Genomic DNA, 21,851 nt, shown 5'->3' on the forward strand with positions numbered 1-21,851 from the left:
TTAGAACGAATATCAAGGCAGTGGAAGAGTTAGTCTTTCATAAATTCTTCCATAGTGGTCCGCCCCATTACCTTGTTGTGGAGCGGCGACTCTGACACACTCGGCGAGGAGTCATCCCGGGACAGCGGCGAGTGGGGAGAGAGCGGGGGCGAGCAGGGGGAGAGGGGAGGCGGGGTGGCCGGGTCCCTGGTGGGGGAGTTGTCGGGGGAGGCCTCGGTGGAGAAGGGGGACATCGTCAGGCGGATAGAGAGGTCGTCCGAGGGTCTGGAGGAAGGGGGAGGTCTGAGGCACCAGCTCTTGGCCCGGCGGAAGCGAGAGGGGCTGTGGGAGGGGTGCAGGAGGGAGGCTGGGGGAGACGAGGAGCTCATGAGCTCCAGCACCTCCGTGTCCAGCTCCAGCATGGGACTGACTGGCTGTTCGTCTCGTGCTGCAATAAGGGACAACTTCTCCTCCTCCTCCTCCTCCACCACTTCCTCCTCCACCACTTCCTCCTCCTCCACCTCATCGTCTTCTTCGTCCTCTTGACGTGTCCCGTCCTCAGTCCCTCCTGTCCTCTTGTCCTTCACCTGTTGCTCCTCTCTTATATCCTCCTCCACACACTCTACCGCCGATTGGCCCGCGTCTAAGATGATCCCTTTCCTCTCCTCCGCCACCTGTTGTTCTTTTCTTATCACCTCCTCCACACACTCCACCTCTGATTGGCCCTCGTCTAAGTTGATCCCTTTCCTCTTGTCCTCCTCCCTACCCCGTACGTCCGCTGGAAAGAAAGAGTCCGTTCCTGGTTCTTTCGGTTGTTCTTCCTCGACGTGGGGCTCCTTTGTTGACTGTTGCTTGGCAACCTCGCCGTCGTCCATCAACGTTGACTGAGGTCTGGAGGTTTCAGCACGTGGCGACTCTGCCGGCACACCCTCGTCATCTCCCATCCCCCTACAGTCACCCTGACGTTTATGGGGGTCAACAGTGGCTGTTATCGCATCGTCAGGCGATGCCAAGGTGTCCGAATGGCCCTCTGGGCGATCTACAGCCACGTGGCAGCGCAGGGGGGATTCTTCTCCTCCCACTTCTGGTTCTGCCTCTTGTTGACCAGTGGACTCCTCCGCCTGGAGGAGGTCCACCAGTGGAGAGGGCGCCATGGCCGGAGAAGCAGCTGGAGAGGAGGGCTGGGGCGAGGAGAGTGGCGAGGGGGAGAGGGGTACAGCGGCCCGGTGGGAGAAGGTGAGGGGGGAGCTGCTGACCTCCAGAGAACCAGCTCTGGGAGGAGAGGAATGCGGGGAGTAGGAGGTGATGGAGGACGGGGAGAGAGGCCGGGCTGAGCTTCTGGATGGGGATTGCTGGGGAGAGAGCTGAGGGGAGGAGGAGGAGGAGGAGGTGTTGATGGGGAGAGGAGGGGAGGAGGTGCTAGTCCGGGGTGGAGACTGAGAAACCATGGTCTGGATGTTGGCAAACTGGATGTCCTCAATTTCATCCTCTTCAAAAGGCACACACACACACACACCACACACACACACGTTAATATTGTCACAATAATTATGATTGTTTATGACTATTTTCAAAATTTTGAGTGTACATTTCACAAGTTTTACTATCATTAAAACATGGTGACTCCTGACAAAGAGTCTAAAACATGTATGTGTTCACCTAGGGGCCTCAGTAAAACTAGCCCACGATGGGCTTTAATGAGGAAGATTATTACCTGGAAGTGATGTTTGATGCTCCTCTTGTGGGCCCCCTTGAAATTGCGCCTCAATCTCTTCCTCTCGTATGGGGACTGCCTCCTTCTCCTCCTCCTCCTCCTCCTCCTCCTCCTCCTCGATTCTCTGGTGTTGAACTTTCTCCAGGTCCTCCATCTCCGGTATCCGCCCAAGAACCCCTTCATCCACCTGGTTCTCCTCCTCTGGTTCCGTCCTCTCCTCAGCCTTCTGCGTCTCTGGTTCCATCTCTGCCAGCGCCTCCACCACATCATTTTTCTCCTCCTTCATCTCCTCCCTGGCAATGGTGTCATCTGAAAGGTAATTAGGAATTGACTTTTGAGTATTGGCAGACTTGCTGAAGTAAATCTAAAAGGCAAAAGATTTATTAAATATAAACTTTTTTTTACAGAATATCAAAATAATTATGAGTAAATTATATTCAAACTATATTTTTCTATAACAATTATTTAAATGTGCTTAAAGTGTTAAAAGCAATAGTAATGAAACCTTAAAACACTCACCAAGAGGTACTTGTAGCTGAGAAACTTGGTCTAGCCGGGGACTGACTTGGCTAGGAAGCAATCCTGCAGGCCCAGGGCTACCGTCAGAACAGACTGAGGCTTCAGCACCTGTCTTCGTGAAGGGGAGATGCGTGGGGCTCAACGTGGGGCTTGTGTATTGCGAGTGAGTGATTTGATCGAGAAGGGGGATTTCTTGATGGCCGTTGGGTTCGTCCACAGAGATAATTCCATCAACTTCTCCACTTCTGCTGGTGCTAGGGCTAGGCACTGCAGCGGTGCAGTGAGCAGGACTCAATACCGTTGGACTAGCTGGAGTCGAAATAGAATGCACAGGGCTTGTGTGTGTGGTCCTAGCCAGAAAAGGGCTAGCACATATGGAGCTAGACTGAGAGGGGCTTGAACTGGGGGAACTAATATGGGCAGAGGTCACATTGATGGAACTAGACTGAGGGCAGCTAGTATGGCTAGGGCCAACGGTGATGGGTCTAGATGGAGAAGAACTTTCATGGACAGGGCTAGCGTGGACAGAACTAGACTGAGTGAAACTACAATGGACAGGGCTAGCTTGGGTTGAGCTGGACTTGAGAGAACCACCATGGACAGAACTGGCATTGACGGATCTAGACGGAGAGGTACTTTCATGGACAGGGCTACCATGGATGGAGTCAGTCTGAGGAGATGTAGCATGGACTGGGCTAGCATGAGTCAGGCTAGACAGAAGAGGACTAGTGTCGACTGGGCTAGCGTGGATGGGGGTTGACGGAGTGGAACCACCATGGACAGGGCGATCATGGATCAGAGAACACGGTGGTGAACCGGCACCGACAGAGCCAGTGTGGCATGTAGCCGCCTGAGAGAAACCCTCATCGGAACAGGGCAGGACAGGGCCAGCAGGACTTCCATGAGGGGTGCTTGTTGTCGCAATTGGGTCCTGGGCCTCTGTAACCAAGGTTTCCTGGGTTTGTGGAGGACTAATTGGCCTTGAGCTAACAGTAGAGTCGTCATCGTGCAAGGGGCTCGGCGGTGATGCGCCTCTGTGGCTAAAACAGTCTGTACTTTCAACAGATTGGGGGTGTACCTGAAGAGGACTGGTTGGAGCAGAGTGCATAGGGCTACTACAGGATTCCCCGGTGTGCGGAGGACTGGGAGCAGGGCTTTCGCGAGGATAACTGGTGTATGTTGGACTTTGCAAAAGGCTAGCGCAGGGTTCCTCGCTGCGGACAGGACTTTGTCTGCTGCTGGTGCAGGGACCCGAGGTGTACAGTGGACTAAGCGTAGGGGTAGCACAGGGTTCACTGGTCTCAACGGGGCTATGTGTTGGGCTAGCACGGGTTTCATTGGTGTGCACTGGACTGTGTGCAGGGCTAGCGTTTGGAAGACTGCAATGTGTTGAGTCCGCCTGCTGGGGACTATGTGCATGGCACAGGCTAGAATGAGGCGGACTGGAGTGATCATGGGGTGGACTAGAGTGGGCAGAAGGGTTAGACCCAGCCACACATGGGGTGATGATTGCACAACTGGTGTTAACTGGGCTTACATGTGTTTGGCAAGTATTGGATATGGAAGGACTTGTATCACTTGAAGGATTATGGACACGGTTGGTATCTGTGGACATTGGACTGAAGCTGGTTGGTGTAGCCATGGGACTAACCTCTCCCCGATTGGCATGCGTGGAACTGCAGTTGGCTTGTGCATGTGTGAGGCTATCAACAGAAACACTCTCACTTGTACTGACAAGAGTTGGACTTGAGCTAGTCTGATGGTGTGAAGGACTACCCTCTGAAAAACTCAAGTGTGTGGTGCCAGCATCAGCCTGGTTGAGGATTGGGCTAGCACTCCTTGACTCTGAATGGACTGGGCTTGCCTGAGGGGAACTACCATGGATAAGGCTATCTTGTATTGAATCAGAAGGACAGTGGGTGGCTACAGGCATCTCAATCTGCTCATCCTGAGTTGTGGTTGCGGGGGAGGGACTTTTTGACAGTGGGGAGGCACTAGCTTGATGTGTTGGGCTCATATGGACAGTGGCGGCAGCAGGAGAGTCTTGGGCAAGACTAATGCTAGCAGTAGAGGTTGCAGCGGACATTTCGCTAGCATGGCTGGGAGTAGCACGAGCAGAGACATGAGTGGGGCTGACATGAGAACTTTCTGTTGCTGGGCTAGCTGGTGTCAGGATAGTCACTATATCTCTAGATTCAGTAGAGCTAGCTTGGTTGTCCAGTTCTTCTGAGGTTGTACCCTGGTCGAGGTTTTCAGAGGTCGGCAATGCAGGGGTGGGAAGTAAACTAGAGTCTTCAAGGTTAACAGGGCTCGGCGTGGGAGAGCAAACTGGGGAGGAGGCGGTAGGCAGGTCGAGAGCAGGGATAAGATTGGCAAGATTACTTTCCAGTGTTTGGTTTTCATGGCTAGGACTAGTCGTTATAGAGCCTGGAGCCTCTGTGTTCAGTTCTGCAGAGCTCTTTTCTTTTGCACAAAGAGGTGTAGCACTAAGCTGTGCAGGGCTAGCAGGCTGTGACCAACTACATTGTGTGGGTCTAAGAGGTGAGTGGGAGGGGCTACATGGCGCTGAAAGAGCCATTCTGACCGCTTGGGTTCTTAACGAGAGAGTCGGACTACAGTAGGTGGGTAAAACGCTTCCCCTGTCCAGTGCAGAAATGTCCTGTTCAGCCTGAGCCAACGTTGGGCTAGGGGCAGCATGCTGAGTGGGAATACTTGATTCAGGGCTCCGCTGGTCCAGTGTAGGTTCTTCTGTGGGCCGGTGCTCTGGTGATGAAGGAATTGGTGAAGATGGAGCAGACATCACTAGACTACATTTTGCACCAAGGTCAGATTGTGTGATATTCAGATTAGAGGGGCTACTGGGGATAGAACTTGGCTGTGTCTGTGCATTTGTTTCCTGTGTACATGTGTGTGACGTGGGGCTGTGCTCCCTGTCCACAGTACTGAGCTCAGCCGTGATGGAGCTAGGCCTGGTTTGTGTAGGGCTGTGTATAGTCCCACTGTATTGAGAATGTGCAGGGCTGCCATGCATGGCAGTAATGGCTATGGCCTCCGTCTCTTCAGACCCAAGCTGGACCTCTGTGATCTGCACAGTAAGACTTGAGGGGGGATTCAAAGGGCTGTCTTTCCACGCACTCTGTTGGGTCTGACTGGAGATGGTGTGGTTAATGCTGGGCGACGGAGGACCGCAATGGGTCGGTGAAACACTCATCATAGACTCTGGAAGTCTGTGCTGGGAAGGACTGTGAGTAGAGCCGGCAGCTGTAGCCTCTGTTGAACTACATGCAGCAGGAAGCGGGCTGCAGGGTGGAGAATGTGATGGTGAGGTTGAGACCTTTGTATGAGAGAGTGGACACACTGGCGAAGATGATAAATTGAGTGGACGACAGATGAGTTTCCCCTCTGTGGTGGTGGGTGAAGCACATGGCAGTGAAAGTGGAACTGGGAGCGGTGACGCAGGGAACCGTTCAGGGGAAGGTGGAGCCTCTAGAGGAGAAGGTGGAGCCTCAATAGGAGAAGGTGGAGCCTGTTCAGGAGGAGGGGCTTGAGTAGAATCCTGTTGCGGTGAGGATGGAGCCCATTCAGAGGATGTATGGGCCTGTTGAGCCTGTACTGGGTTAGTTGATGCCTGTACAAGAGATGGTTGAGCCTGTTGTGGTGAAGGCGGGGCTTCCAAAGGAGAGGGAGGGGCCTGTACAGGAGAAGTTGATGGCTGTACAGGAGAAAGCAAGGCTTGAACAGGAGAGGACAGGGCTTGTACAGGAGGGGGCAGGGCTTGTACAGGAGTGGGCAGGGCTTGTGCAGGAGAAGGCGGGGCTTGTACAGGAGAAGGCGGGGCTTGTACAGGAGAAGGCGGGGCTTGTACAAGAGAAGGCGGGGATTCTATGGCTTGTACAGGAGAGGATGGGGCTTGTACGGGAGAAGGGGGGTCTTCTAGGGCTTGTACAGGAGAGGATGGGGCTTGTATGGGAGAAGGGGAGTCTTCTAGGGCTTGTACAGGAGAGGATGGGGCTTGTACGGGAGAAGGGGGGTCTTCTAGGGCTTGTACAGGAGAGGATGGGGCTTGTACGGGAGAAGGGGGGTCTTCTAGGGCTTGTATAGGAGAGGATGGGGCTTGTACGGGAGAAGGGGGGTCTTCTAGGGCTTGTACAGGAGAGGACATGGTTTCTTCTACAGGAGGACATGGGGCTTGTTCAGGAGAGGGTGGGGCTTGAAGAGGAGAAGGACCCTGTATAGGAGAGGGCGAAGCAAGTGGCATTGAGAGTTGGGGCAGTGGCAGCAGGAGCAGGGTTTGAACAGGAGAGGGTGGGGCTTGCACAGGAGAAGGTGGGGCTTCTAGGGCTTGTACAGGAGAGGAGGAGGCTTGTACAGGGGACTGTGGGGCTTCGAGAGCTTGTACAGGGGACTGTGGGGCTTCGAGAGCTTGTACAGGAGACTCTGGGGCTTCTAGAGCTTGTATAGGAGATGGCAGGGCTTCTAGGAATTGTACAGGAGAAGGCAGGACTTCCAGGGCTTGCGCAGGAGACATTTGGGCTTGCACAGGAGAGGCTGGGGCTTGCACAGGAGAGGCTGGGGCTTGCACAGGAGAGGCTGGGGCTTGCACAGGAGAGGTTGGGGCTTGCACAGGTGAAGTTGGGGAATGCACAGGAGAAGGCAGGGCTGGTAAAGGAGATGGTGGGGCTTGTACAGGAGATGGCGGGGCTTGTACAGGAGATGGCGGGGCTTGTAAAGGAGAAGGCGGGGCTTGTAAAGGAGAAAACGGGGGTTGTACAGGAGAAGGCGGGGCTTGTAGAGGAGAAGGCGGGGCTTGTAGAGGAGAAGGCAGGGCTTGTAGAGGAGAAAACGGGGCTTGTACAGGAGAAGGCGGGGCTTGTACAGGAGAAGGAGGGGCTTGTACAGGAGAAGGCGGGGCTTGTACTGGTGATAGAGGCATATGTGTTGGGGATGAAGCCTGTGGCAGTGAAAGTGAATGCTGTGGCAGCATGAGTAGGGCCTGTATAGGAGAGGGTGGAGCCTCAGTAGGGGAAGGTGGAGGCTGAGAAGACGAGGGTGGGGAATGTGGAGACGATGGCATGTTCTCAGTATAGCTGACAGGTGGAGTCTCTGAGAGGGACAGAGTCTGTGCGGGGCTTTGCATTCCGAAAGCATTTGAGGTAGAGTCCTCCAGAGTCTTGCAGAAGGAGCAAGTGTAGCTGTCGGGATCCAATGTGTCGACCTGTCCAGCGCACTGCACATGGACAGACCTAGAGATCACACACAAACACAGGTCAGATATACACATGCGACGAGTTTCGAATGTGATGCGACAGGCAAAGGTATTTTGTGCATTTGTGTTTTGAGTACTGTACCTATAGCAGGTGCAACAGGTGAGATGCTTTTGCATGGAAGAGGGATCTGTAGCCTGGTCGCAGAGTGGGCAGGGCAGGCCGGGGTCACATGACTCACACAGAGAAAGGTGATTGGCCCACTGACCTGAAGATCTCACGCCACACCGCTTGCACACGCGACAGTTCTGTGGACAATCGGGAGAGGTCATATAAAGGGCATATAAGGAGAAGTGCGATACAAAGCTCAGTCCACATGGACAGAGATGCCATCATCCAGATAGAACAGTATGCACGATATCTACATAGAACAATAAGCGAGTGCGTTTCACTTTAATATCTACTAAAACTTCCCCCTCAGCCAGCAGCAGACACTGCAGCCTGATCTCCCAGGGAATCTAATCTACCTGAAGTCTTTCAATAGTATTGACATGTATACTCTCTTGGTACTACCCGGCGGAGGTCTGTACATGAGCTGATGTGACTGTGCAAACTTAGTGTGTGTGTGTGTGTGTGTGTGTGTGTGTGTGTGTGTGTGTGTGTGTGTGTGTGTGTGTGTGTGTGTGTGTGTGTGTGTGTGTGTGTGTTTCGCACCTTACACCTCCAGCGGTTTCCAGGCGTTTCTTCCCAGGCAGGTGCAAGACAATGCATGTGATAGGCTTTATCACACCACTCACAGACTAGCAGCGCGTTTTCATCTCCTTGCAACCTAATACACACCAAACACACGCATCTTATTCAATCCTCCCAAATGAAGGTTAAAGAAATATGTCATAAACAAGATTTATTATTAATAGTATAGTGTGCGTGTGTGTGTGAGTGAGAGTGTTTGTGTGTTACCTGCAGGTCTGGCAGACCCTACAGAGAGGACACTGCCATCCAGCCCTACAAAGAGGGGTTGGCGTTATGGGGGGGTCCTGGCAGCTACCATGGTAACGGTTACCACAACAACAACACATCAACTGGTTGCCGACGTCCCCCACATCAGAACACAACACACACTGCGACGAAACTAGAGGTCAAGACGGGGGGGGGGAAGAAAAAGCCAGAGCAACAATGTTAGAAGAGCAAATTTAAAGAAAGGTGCGTGACTGGACAGTAATTGAAAGTGTGTGTGTGTGTGTGTGTGTGTGTGTGTGTGTGTGTGTGTGTGTGTGTGTGTGTGTGTGTGTGTGTGTGTGTGTGTGTGTGTGTGTGTGTGTGTGTGTGTGTGTGTGTGTGTGTGTGTGTGTGTGTGTGTGTGTGTGTACCTGCAGGCGTATGTCGGGTACAAAACGTGTGTCTCTGCTCCCAGTCTTGGTGTGCCCCGGCTGCTGCAGCACATGGGTAGTGGTAGCTCCGCCCACAACTCGTCTCCTGGCAACGTAACGACGCCCCCAGGCGAAGACAGAACACGCACACCTGGACAGGACAGCGGACATGTTTAGTGACGCAGACTCCGGCTAAAGATCTGGTTGACCCAGAGGACCAGTGTATCAGTTGACTCATGTTGAGTTACACTTTAATAACATGAAATTGACTTGATGACCAACTAGTGATTCATACCTGTGTGCTTCCTGAGTCGATGGCTTTGTCGACGTAGAGCAATGATTGGCCCTCCCCTCGGCAAACCCCTTCTGACCAGGATGCACACTGCAGGTGAGCACAGCACTGGCCTAGACCGCACATGGGGAACACCAAAACAGACACAGGTTGTGGTAAGGAAGCCTATTCAGGCAGTTGTAAATTACTCCATCTAGGGGTGGGAATTGATAAGTTTTGATCAATATCGATGCCATTGTCGATTCTGCCTATCGATCCAATTCCTTATCAATTCTCTTACCGATTCCTGAGTAGTTCATTGAGTGGCAAAAAAGGAGTTCTAAACAGTTCACACCAAAAGCAACCATTACATTTTTGTTTTTTACATACTGAACAACACCATGACAGGATATAGAGTAGGAAAGAAAATATAGAGGTAACTTGAGCCGATGTCAAGGGGCCAGCTGCCTGAGAGCTATCTGTGTCATCATCAGCATGAAACCGGAAGATATTTGTATGCAGCTTGCTCTGCCTTATTAATAAAAACGACTATACTACTACTACTACTACTACTATTATATAGGGCTATCACTTTTGAAAAAAATCAAGTACGAACGGATATCAAGCAATGTATTTGTATATATTTGAATATCTACGAGGCCCTGCCCCCCCCCACAAAAAAACCCCCACTGTAACAGAGATTCAATCACAAATGTATAACGTGACAGGAGGAGACATAAACAGGACTAAGGCCATATCCTCTTTGTTTGAAACAGTATCTTAATCAATATCAAGTGCCGCTATGCATATCACAAAATAGGCTATGCAATGAAAAACAAAAACAGAATCGGAACTACACAGTGCAAACAATGACGTGACAACTTAAACAGGAGACAGCAGCAGGAGTACTAAGACTTATAGCCTATCTGCAAGAAATTAATTTATTAATGTTTTTTGCTAGAAACACCAATCTATCAACTTGATCTGGATCAAGTGCGGCTCTCTTTTTATTCACGGTGTTACGTGCGGCGGAGAACACACGTTGGGAGCGCCTGGCACACAGGGATTTGTGCGTCAATGTTGAGAGAAGGGTATTTATTGCAGCCCGTGTCTCTCCACCAATGCAGCGTGTTGCTGTCAGCGGGGATGACTTGGGGTCGTAGTTTACCACTCAGGCTGGCTGATCCGTGCGTTATCCATTTTCGAATCAGGATATATTATTTGCTTGACTCGTGTGCAGGCTTTTGAACACATGGCACTCGACGAGAAAACCAGAAAATGACGCACAGGGATCGTTGAGAAGAATCGATAACGTTGGAGGTGTACAATTCCGATGGAATTGATTAGTTGGAACCGGTTCTAAGTAGGAACCGGTTCTCGATTCCCACCCCTAACTCCATCCATACTCTTTCCCAGCAGGTAGGATCTGGCCATCTACATGGCGAGCCAATCAGTTACTTCATTATAGCCAGGCCTTTTACATCACTATTAAACATGCCTGACTACCCCCTTAACGTGCATGTGTGTGTGCACTCAGAAGCTGTTTAATTGGAAGCCATTTCTAATGCATTAACTGAACTGAAAAACACACAATTGCTTCAATGGATATTTCTAATATATTTTCTTTTAAATGATTCCCCCTGTTCTTTTGTAAGCTCCAACACAACATGGAAAGAAAATAATCTGTGTGTGTGCATATGCGTGTGTACCTGTGGGATCAAACAGTGATTGGACATTGATGTCGTGGGGCAGCCCGATTGCACCCAGTTGTTGTATGAACTCTGTGGATGTCCTCTGGTCCATCTCCTCATCTGAAAGACATGATATTGAACAATGTGAGACACCAAGAGTCACTACTAAGCAGTGCTTACCAGAAGCAAAAACATATTTGCTTACTTTCCAACAGAACAAGTAGTACCAAATTATCTTAGTGGCTCACTTACATTTTGGCCAGTTTCTTTACTAGTGAGAAAAAAACACTCAACCTTAATCTGAACCACCATATCTATTTTGTAAGGACTAGACCACAAGTCCTTCTGGCTTCAAATAGGTTGTTTATGCCAGTTGGGTAATGGGAATAAGTATTTTCAATTAAGACACATCCTAATTTGCCTCCACATTCATTATTTTATTTTTTTTTGCATCCTTTTGCATTTTTTATGCTTTATTATAGAGAGAGATAGAGAGGAAGGTATGGGAAATAGAGGGGAGGACATGCAGCAAATGACCACGGGCAGGATTCGAACCCGGGTCGCTGAGTTCAGGACTGTGCCTCTATGGTACACGCTTTAACCCGGTGCGCCACTGTGATGCCCCGCCTCCACATTCTGGATTCAAAGGCAGGTGCTGCTTGCATTCTACTCACCATTGGAACCAGAACCATCCAGACTCCCGCACCTTGAGAGAGAGAGAGAGAGAGAGAGAGAGAGAGAGAGAGAGAGAGAGAGAGAGAGAGAGAGAGAGAGAGAGAGAGAGAGAGAGAGAGAGAGAGAGAGAGAGAGAGAGAGAGAGAGAGAGAGAGAGAGAGAGAGAGAGAGAAGAGTTTGAGAAAGAGAGTTAGAGTGTTAGTCCATCACTATTCATGTGACTTACTAAAAAGTACATTACCCAAGTAAATTAGCAATGCTTGGAACCCGATTTAGAAATGCTAGATGATGTATGCTTATTGTTAAGTGTTCATGCTTTTATTGTGAAAAACTGAAAACGTGAAGAGCCATACGTGCGAGCCCCCTGGTCGACTTGGTAGCAGTCGTCATGGCAATCGTTATCACGGTCCGGGGAGGCCCGGCGGTTGAGGATGTGGAGGGGGATATAGCCCGGCGTGGGTCCAAACACCACCAGGTGACCCTGACCCAGGGGAGGGTCGTCACCACGGTAACAGAAGGCACACTGCTTTACTCTGTCGGTGAGAGGGGAGAGAATAAAAGGCAGTAGTGAGTCTAGGGCCCGATAGCCTTCTGACATGCCAGATTGTTCAACCTTAAATGTCCCACAACTCGGCATCGTAGAGTGCCACACCAGCTCAGAAAAGAGAAAAGTAGACACAAAATACAAAGTTTGTCTCATTTATATGACTGATTATTTTCAAACTCATTCAAATTTCTCTAACTGCCACTGACTGGGGTCATGCCGACTGTCTGCTGCCGTCAGTGTCTAGGGGATTTGAGCTGACGTAGGCCAATCTGAGAGATGTGCAAATCGGATCGGCAGTTTTTTCTTTTCCCCAGAGTAAGTGTGCAAAGATTAGGGAAATATTGATGAAAATTAGGCAGTCCTGGCGGACTTCTTTCTTACTCCACAACCTTAAGAAGCAGGTAATAGGACCATGAATGAGTAAGGTAAAACTACATCAGCAAGCATGCAGAATATAGAGGAGAAACATGCAATATCGGCTAGTCGGTGCCCTGTTTGAGGCAACCAAGAGACAGAAATAATGTTGATTTAATAATTCCTTTGGCTTATATTATTCCAACACAAAAGGTATGAATAGCAGGCTTATAAAGGTCACAATTCATCACTACACTACTCAAACATGCCGAGGAGCCTTATACTGCCTTAGTAAATGGGTTAATTACCAGTGAAATTAGCACTCTTACTATTGTGCTAACTGAAAATTTTATTTATTACTGAATGACTCTTACTAGTACATGGCATCCACAAGTACCCAAAGGTGAGTACTCGCTACTCATTATCAATCATTCTTTATTCGGCATCCCTTAATCTCACACATAGATGTTCCAATCAAATCACACCTAACCTAATAGTTTCAACCTGAAGGCATAATGGCTGTACCGCATAGGAGCCCATGCATCGCAATGTGTATCGAATCGAACCTTGAAAGGAGAGCTGCACATCCCTAGAAACTACCATTGAAAAATCGGTCACCACCATCTGCTAGGAGTGGTAATGGACATCACTACGTCATTGGCGTTGGAACAGTAACAGCCAATGATAGTAGAACGTCCCGTCAGCGGTCATGGGATGACATGAGAAAGCCAAATATGAACAATGAAAATCCATAAGCACAGAATAGGCAGTGATGGTCAAAGCTCCACGCTCCAATAGTGGCACAATTAACTCATCCCACTTGGGTCCAGCCAGCCGACACAAGACATGCTCACTCCATTCACCATTGTATGCATGAACATCTTATCATTAGCTAGTTCATCTAGTGGTGGCTGAACGGGCACTACCAATACTGCACAGAAACAAATACCTTGCATCAGAGTCAAGCAGACAGAAAGAAATCAAGCCTGGTATGGAAGATAAATAATTAGAAATATCTTACCGTTTTTTGGCATGCCCCAGGGAGGGGGCCGGCGAGCCTCCAGAATCGTCGGACAGGGAACAGTGGAACAAAGGGGACAGAGAGTCCTCCTCCTGCCCAGGACTGAAGCTCAACCTGGCGCACAGACTCTGGCCGGGGCTGGGAACAGGGCTCTGAAGCATCGGGCTGTCCCTCTCCCCAGTGGTCTCCATAGGCAAAGGACTGTGTGGATAGTACTCTTCCTCCACAGAGCTGGGGCTACCGGGACAAGAAAGCTCCATGGGGCTCAGGCTACAGGGGCATGGATCCAACACCGGGGTGGGGCTACATGGAGACTCCTCCACCATGGGGCTGGGAGGGCACTCCACCTCCACCACAGGGCTACTGCCCTGTGGAAGACACTGCTCCTCTACCACGCTGCTACCGTCCTGTGGAAGACACTGTTCCTGCACCGGACTGAGGCTACCAAGACCGGGATCCTCCTCAGGGCTGTGAATAGGAGGACAGGGATCCTCCATAGGGCTGTGAATGGGAGGACAGGGATCCTCCACAGGGCTGGGAATGGGAGGACAGGGATCCTCCACAGGGCTGGGAATAGGAGGACAGGGATCCTCCACAGGGCTGGGAATGGGAGGACAGGGATCCTCCACAGGGCTGGGAATGGGAGGACAGGGATCCTCCACAGGGCTCTGAGGACATGTACCTTCCATAGGCATAGGGCCAGCAGAACAGCTATCCTCTACAAGGAGAGGACTAGCTGAACAATTGCCTTCCACTAGGCTGGGACTTTGAGGACTGGTACCTTCCTCCATGGGGCTAGGGCTGGTACTAGGTGTGCCCTCCATAGCGCTCGGAGTAGCATTGCATGTGACTTCCATTAGAGTGGGGGAAAGATTATGGGAATCCTCCAACTGTGTGTGACTAGCATCCGGGCTGGATTGGTGTTGTTCCCCAGGGTCAGGCTCTGCTTCCGGGCTAGGGACTGGGCTACTAACGGGGCTGTTCACTGGGGAAGCGGGGACAGGATCGGCAGGGGCCCCTTCTCCATGATCAGAAGCAAGTCCAGGACCGGGGTCCAGCGGACACACTGTGCCGACAGACGGAGGGATGGGGCTGGCTCTGTCTACAGGGCCGGGGTCTGGATTTGGGCTCGGAGACGGAGGGATGGGGCTAGCTCTGTCTCCAGGGCCGGGGTCTGGATTTGGGCTCGGAGACGGAGGGATGGGGCTAGCTCTGTCTCCAGGGCCGGGGTCTGGATTTGGGCTCGGAGATGGAGGGGTGGTGCTGGCTCTGTCTCCGTCCCCAGGGCCGGGACCAGGGTCTGGGTTTGGGCTCGGAGACGGAGGGGTGGTGCTGGCTCTGTCTCCGTCCCCGGGGCCGGGGTCTGGGTCAGGGTTTGGGCTGGGAGGGATGGGGCTGGCTCTGTCTCCCTCCCCAGGGCCAGGGTCAGGGTTTGGGCTCTGCACTGGCAGGTCATCCTTGGAGGGAGAGTCCTGTTCAATGTCAGACAGGGCAGGGGTGGGGTTCTGCTCAGGTTGTGGACTGAGCCGGTCCTCTGTGGGTTGTGGTTCGGGATCGGGATCTGGTTCGGGATCTGGGGTGGATTTTTTTCTTGAAGCTGATCGTCGTCGGCCCACTGGCTTCAACTCTTTAACCTCTGAGGAACAGAGAGCAAGCAGGAGTTAACAACATGCTTTCACCAATGACAAATCAAAGAACCCTGAGTGTGGTGTGAAAGGGAACTTTACTTAACGTTACATTGGAAGAGATAATGGACATATTTAAAAAATATCCTCAAGAACTCGGGGATGCAGTGTGGAAAACCGAAAGCAGCATTGGTATAAAGCAAAGTTCAACAGCTGGTTTCCATAACAACCATATTTTATGAATGAGGCACACAGATGTGCCACGCAAGTACACACCTGTTTTCTGTGGGGTTTTCTTTGCTGTTGGACTCCGGGTGTCTTCATCCTGATTTCGACTTCGACTCCTCCGGCTGGAGAGAGAAAAGAGAAACGCAGAAATGTGTTTATGTAAATAGTTAGATTGCTGACTTTGTTTAACTTAATTTACAGGGTTGACAAAAAACAGCTGCAATCATGCGTGTGTGTAAATTAAATCCAAGATGAATGTGGTTCTTGGACATCAGAAGCTGAGTCAGTATGGAGCCGGTCCAATTTAAAGATTCTGTTGTCTGTCTTGCATCGTTTGACTCTCTCACTCACAATTCTATCTCTGGCCTGATCTTTCCGTCTCTGTCTATCAAACCATTGTTTTCCCCTACCGTAAGTTAATGTGAAAACATGTCACGAATGCATTCTCTTGCAAACATGGACATATGTACACACACTGTACTACTGCACTATGCAAGAACGAGTGCTTGTGTGTCTGTGCATGCGTACTCCACATACATTTGCATGACATTTTGCATTGTTAATATGAAGGTGCGAGTGGAAACAATCTCTGTATGCATTTGTTCAACCAAGTCGAATGGGAAACATACTGATGGTGAAAGTCCAACAACTTCAGTGACTTCAGTTGACCCTGGTGACTCCGCATCAAGACCTACTATTGGTCCCCAGAATTACTATTGGGCCCCAGCCATACACACACAAAGAGACAAAAGAGACAAAGCAATGCATGTCTGTTATACGAGTCCTTGAGGTATGCTTCTGGAGAAATTAGTTCCCTATGTGTATGCATGAATGTGTGCGTCTTATGTTTATGATTGAGTATTATGTAGCGACTGCATGTCTGTGTATGTATGAGTGTGTTATGTTTGTTGACAGGCCTGAGAGCTGTGCTGTGGAAAGAAGTTCCAGTTCTGGGGGAGGGGACGATGTTAAAACCCGGACTGGAGTAGCTGATTGGCTGGACTGGAGCCACTATACACGCACACACACACACCTCCTTTTCTCCTTCTCTTGCACTCTCTCTCTTCTCCCATCCCCCTCCACTCCAACCCCCGACCACTCGCCTGCTTACCCAGCATGCAACTTAACCACTTCCTTTCCAATAACAGCGTGCTACCACACAAACATCCCCTGGCCCTGTACGAATAAGGGCATGTATATTGGAGTCAGAAGACTTCGAAAAACATGAAAAAAAAAACTAAAAAAATTTAAATTAGAGAAACGTTATAAAAACCAAACGTAATAGATAAAACAAAAAGAAGCAACAGAGAGACCAGGGGGGGTCAATAGATAAAGGGTGACATGGTTTGAGGCTATTGAGATAGTCCTGCCATGAGAGTCACGTATCACAAATGTATTGCTATTGAAATGATGATGGCCCTTGTGTTTCTACGAGCGTTGCCTTCTGCTGACTGTACCAGCATGTGATGATAAACCCACACAAACTCATTAAGCACTGCTTCATTGGGGATGGCGGCCATAAGGGAAACAAAGAGCCTAGGTCGGTCATGACCTTTAACTTATGACCTTTAGATCGCTGGCCTAGATGAATGAATGCTAACCCTAACCCAGGGGTAGAACGTAGACTTGGTGGTGATGCCAATACATTAAATATTAGCCCAGTAATTGCGCTGCACAACTTGAAATTAAATCAGCGGATTCAAAGGAGGACCAAACAGAACTGAATGATAGGGTTATGGTTTTCCATTAGCACAGCCTTCCCCCGATCACAAAGGCAGGGCTTTACATGAGGTCGTGGCCTCTGTTCATGGACACAGTCAGGTCCATCTGTGTGCATGCCAAGGAATTAGATTGCATAGAAACTCACTTTCTCATTGTCAATACATTGTGTTTTGTTTGATGTTTTGTGATGAATGCATGCTTCGCAGGTGTGAACAGACATTGTGTGTGTGAATCAGAATCCGTTAGTTTGTTAACTAAATTGATTTGTTGTAAACACAAGCCAATGCATCTCGGAATGTAGCATTTTTGCTTACAAAATACCACAACCATAAGCATGAAATCCACATTTTGCATGCGCACAGACGTGCAAACATATGTGCTGCCATGAGTGGCACATGCCATGAGTCAGCGAGTGCATTGTGCTTTACATGAAACACACACGTGCTGATGTGTTTGCATACAGTGTAGTAATATATAGGTTATACATCAATTTACTAGGCCAACCCAAAGCCCTTTGAAGCTGTGCAAAGTCCTTATTAGTGCGTTCACTTGAGACCCGCTAAAACCCCCTCACCTCCCTTCACCTGGACTGGAGTAAAATACAAAGTGCTGCCGTTATCAGCAGTGAATCACAGATAGGCTGAGTCATCCCACCGGCTCAATGTGAGGGCATCAAGCCACCGCGTCCTCGCAGACCGCTCTCAGTCTGACTCTGCAGCTGACGGAGCGTGAGAGGGATACCAATCGTCTTCATAAGAGTTATCATCAACAACAACAACAACAACAACACGAGAGCAGATAAGACAACCGGTATAGTGGCTGCTGCTACAAGGCTAAGTTTTAGGGTCTCCTTGGAAGACCATACCATCAGACTAAATGAAACACAGGAGGATAAATCCAGAAACAATATTAAATGAGCAACATAGAATAAGGGGCGAAGAAATATGTTTACTAATCGTCCAATCAAACCTATGACGTTACAATCTGGACACTAAAACGGAGAGGCCGGGGTTAACATTCTGAACAACAGCATCACTGCAGAGCAAGCTCTATTAAACTAGGACTACTCAGACCCCACATGAGCAAACAGAACTTCCTCCCAGCATAATGTCTTGTTTTAACGAATGATAGATCACAATGCAGAAGCGATACTGAAAAGCCGAGACTTTGAAAGCATGATAGATACCTAAACAACCTGTAGACTTGTGAAAGCAGTGGAAGTGTCCCAGGGAGTCTGCCAGATACAGTACGGCGGTGACGGCACACAACAAATAGTCTGTCTGCATGCAGCCACACAGCTACTACTGACAATAATCAGTTTAAAGCAGTGACTCCATTGACGCATTTACATGTGCTCCAGTAATGGGATAACAGAAGCACTGTATAGTGAAATAGTCTGATTTATTTCAAGGAAAGTCACCTCTGGATAAAAAGGTACGCTAGTGGTCTTGAGGAAGGAAGGTATGGGCCAGAATGAGTTGGGGGGGGGGGGGGGGGGGGGCTGGAGTTAGTTATGCTTAATTACAGCAATACCCATTGTTCACAGCGATCAATTGCTTTTGGTCTTCCCCCAAATAAGTATATCAATCTATATGCCATTTGATGGAGGTTTTTTATCGAATGAGTCTTTAAATACAGTGAGTGCACACTCTTTGCATGGGGATCGAACCCCTTACCCTGGCTGTGTTAATGCCATGCTCCACCAGTTAACCTAGACAGGCCAACAAACAGAATGTTTTCTTTCAATTGTATACAATTGAACACAAATGTGTTCTGATTGAGTTGATTCGAGTTGATGTAATTTCTCTCTTAAAAAGGAACCCCTCACTGTATTCGACACAAAAGAAGCTGACCTAAAATTCAGATTTTACATATGCAGCATGACAATGCATACATAATACAGAACTGAATAGGTTGACTGAGAAAAGCCAGGCTGTAGTAGTTATGAGTCCCCTGGTGTGTAATTACCGAAAGCGCACTATGGTGGTCTTGACTAGGGCTGCACGATATTAGGAAAACATGCGATAACATTATTCTATATTAAGATTTTTTTTTTGTTCACTCTACTTAATAGACTGATGCAGAAATTAAAAAAGAAATGCATTGTTTCCATTCCAATATTATTTTTATTGGGAAAAATGCAGCTACACCGGCAATGCTAGTCATAAGTCACCACCTTGAAATCAGGTCCCAGGGTGGATAAGATTGAAACGGTCCTAGGATTCGTGTGGACGCCTGAAACGTAAACGATGACGTCATCACCCCCCCACCAGCTGGGCGACGTTAGTGTTGCGTTGAATTTGTTTTGTTTTTATTTGATTTGTATTATTTTTGTAGCTTTAAATACAGCCCCTTGGTAAATGTAATTAGTAACTGTACATTCAAAAGTATTTCTGCTCAATCTAAAAGGTTTCGCTTTCTCCTCCTCGACTGTATGTTTGTATACAGCGCGCAGGCTTGATGAGCGCAGGCTTGATGCGCTTCACTTTTTTTTTTAATGAGTCCGTCTTTACGGAGAGCCACATCAAAGGAAACAGAGGGGAAAAGATTGTTTTCGCCTGTGTGGACGGGGCCTAAATTACCATTACGACATCGCAAATATGGGGGTACATTAATGAACCTGATGTTACGAGAGTAGCGTATGTGTGTATGCGAGAATGGCCCGGTAAGTGGACGAGTGAGGAGAGCGAGCGGTAGCGTTTGTCAGTCTAGTGAAGTAACGAACGTGTCCGGTTGTGTGTAAGAATAAGTATCCAGCCTATCAAGAATCGGTGGCCGCTTTATTCCGACCATATTCCGACCTATAAGCAGAACCACTGCCAGTCAAAGTGAAGGGCTTTACCCCTGAGAGAACATCGGCCCTGGGGGGAACGTCTCCCCTGTGCGGTCCCCATACGGTCTGGGAGCTGACAGCAGGAAAGGTGTAACAGTAACCATCGCGTAGTTGGAGGCGGAGCGCAACAGCGTATACATGCTCCAATAGTGCGAGATGGAAATAAAGCACATTAATTTGAATGATTTTAGCTTGTGTGTGATTTATCGCGGGCACAGGTCAGGTAACGGTCCAAATATTAACGGGTCCGGGCGGGTGTGGATTTCATTTTGATATTATCACGGGTGACGGGTCGGATCTGGTGCTGAACTTTGCGGGTGTGGGTCTCAAAAATCGTGCAGCCCTAGTCTTGACTACATTATTGTTTCCAAAAAATATATATAATTTCGACCCGACTCAAAACCAGTAAATCTAACGGCTTTACTCAAGCTAATTAAAAGAAGGAGCTCCATATAAAAAGCTATTTAGCTGCAGGCGGGGAAGTATTTGAGGGGAGGTGTACGGTCAGCTCAAGGCCTAGATACACTAAGAATTTTCAGATGGCAGCTTTGACTTACTTTGTCCTTGATTGTGGCGGGGGCGGAGTTGGGGGTGGAGGTGGTGGTGGTGGTGGAGTCGGCGGCAGCGCAGAGCGGCCGGTGCTCCCGTCTTTCCGAGGTCGTCCACGCGGCCGCTTCTCAGGGGTAGGACTGCTGGCAGCCGCCTTGGCCAATCCGGCGCTGCGTCCGGCACGAGTGACAGGAGGAGGCGGGCCCCTGTCACGAAGCTCCTGAGACTGAGCCCCTGATGGCATTCTGGAAAGAGATACGGCGACAATGAAACATTATACAGTTAATAGCTAGTTTGCAGTTGTGTCATGCAAAATTAAAGCCAGGATAAACTAACAGACTAACTACGTGTTTATTTTAAATCACCGTAATAGTGTTAGCATCAACTTTAAATCCATTGCTGAATAGGTTACCTGAATTAGAGGTATATGTGGTAAAATTAAGAACACAGCAGACAGAGCTGCACTTAGATGTGGAAGCTTACTCTGTAAAAGCTGAGCCAAAAACAAAGAGCTAATCTAAAACTAATTTAGTATTTGGGTCAACATAATCCATGTTCCACACTCCCTGCAGACTGAAAAACATTTCGAGGAGAACCTTGAAAAATGTGAAGTAAAATTTGGCATCACTCAGACCAAGCAAGCCAGACGACTATAACAAGGCAGACAGGCAAGCAGGTGAACTCACTGTGACCCAATGAACTACTGACACACGCATCAGCCCCCATGACCGTTGGCTATTTTAACCAATCACAACACAGAGAACGAATGAGTAACGGCAAGGGCTCTGTGACCCGCCGACATGGATTGGATTTAAGTTGCTTCAAGGAAACAAATGCAGGCGGCCAGAATTCAGGGGTGACACAAGTCCGCACACAGAGACCAGGCAGTATATGGGCGTAGCAGGTCAAATCGTCTCGGCCAGCGAGAAGACTACGACGTTAGCCTCATTCAGGATGTCCCTTGTTGGGCGCAGACGGGAATGAGCTGACGTGTTTAACAGATAACGAGAAGAGAGGAGAAACCGGGAGATGTTTAAACAGTGTACAATCACTTTCATCTGATGCTGAGACAATGTTCTTGACCAGTGCCACTGCTGCGACTATTGCTAGAATGTCTGATTATAGCTATGGTAAGCTCTTTGGGGGTGTACTTTCTGTGTCAAGGCAGAATAGGTACTACAAGATATTGTTTGCCCCACTTAGTGACCTGACCAGCATGCTGACCAGCATGGAGCCACAATCCAACAAGCCTCATTTCTTGCCAGTATGCCACAGAGTGTTGAGTGTAAGGCGCCAATGCTGCTTATCGTGAAGACAGGTCTTCCTATATCACTGCACACTAATATCAAAATAAAACTATGTTATATTAAAAAACCTTAGTTTCACTATACTCTTTCTGTCCAACTGTACTTCCATAAAAAAATCATGCAAGTTAGGTTTCACACATTGTTCCGCTATGTCTTGTGCATAAAGAGCAACATTAAGAGGTGGTGTCTTACAACATATTTTGCATGAAAACCAGTAGTTATCAAAGCCAATCAGTGTGCAG

General features: G+C 49.0%; 1 protein-coding gene across 13 annotated transcripts in view; it reads right to left on the minus strand.

Moving 5' to 3' along the window:
* LOC311355268 (uncharacterized protein) overlaps positions 1-21,851 on the minus strand; it is a 63,775-nt gene that overhangs the window by 38,238 nt on the left and 3,686 nt on the right. For all 13 annotated transcript variants that reach the window (XM_084475017.1, XM_084475009.1, XM_084475016.1 and 10 more), the window contains exons 2-15: positions 20,311-20,547; positions 15,247-15,320; positions 13,346-14,981; positions 11,777-11,956; positions 11,423-11,454; positions 10,767-10,868; positions 9,082-9,191; positions 8,787-8,937; positions 8,377-8,548; positions 8,131-8,245; positions 7,561-7,724; positions 2,213-7,455; positions 1,694-2,002; positions 72-1,468 (exon numbers count right to left, since the gene is read on the minus strand). In XM_084475017.1, the coding sequence (XP_084331143.1) occupies positions 72-1,468; positions 1,694-2,002; positions 2,213-7,455; positions 7,561-7,724; positions 8,131-8,245; positions 8,377-8,548; positions 8,787-8,937; positions 9,082-9,191; positions 10,767-10,868; positions 11,423-11,454; positions 11,777-11,956; positions 13,346-14,981; positions 15,247-15,320; positions 20,311-20,546 (9,921 nt within the window). In that variant the 5' untranslated portion in view covers position 20,547. The remainder of the gene's footprint in view (positions 1-71; positions 1,469-1,693; positions 2,003-2,212; positions 7,456-7,560; positions 7,725-8,130; positions 8,246-8,376; positions 8,549-8,786; positions 8,938-9,081; positions 9,192-10,766; positions 10,869-11,422; positions 11,455-11,776; positions 11,957-13,345; positions 14,982-15,246; positions 15,321-20,310; positions 20,548-21,851) is intronic.

This window comes from Micromesistius poutassou, assembly GCF_964030765.1.
Source record: "Micromesistius poutassou genome assembly, chromosome: 11".
Taxonomy (NCBI): domain Eukaryota; kingdom Metazoa; phylum Chordata; class Actinopteri; order Gadiformes; family Gadidae; genus Micromesistius; species Micromesistius poutassou.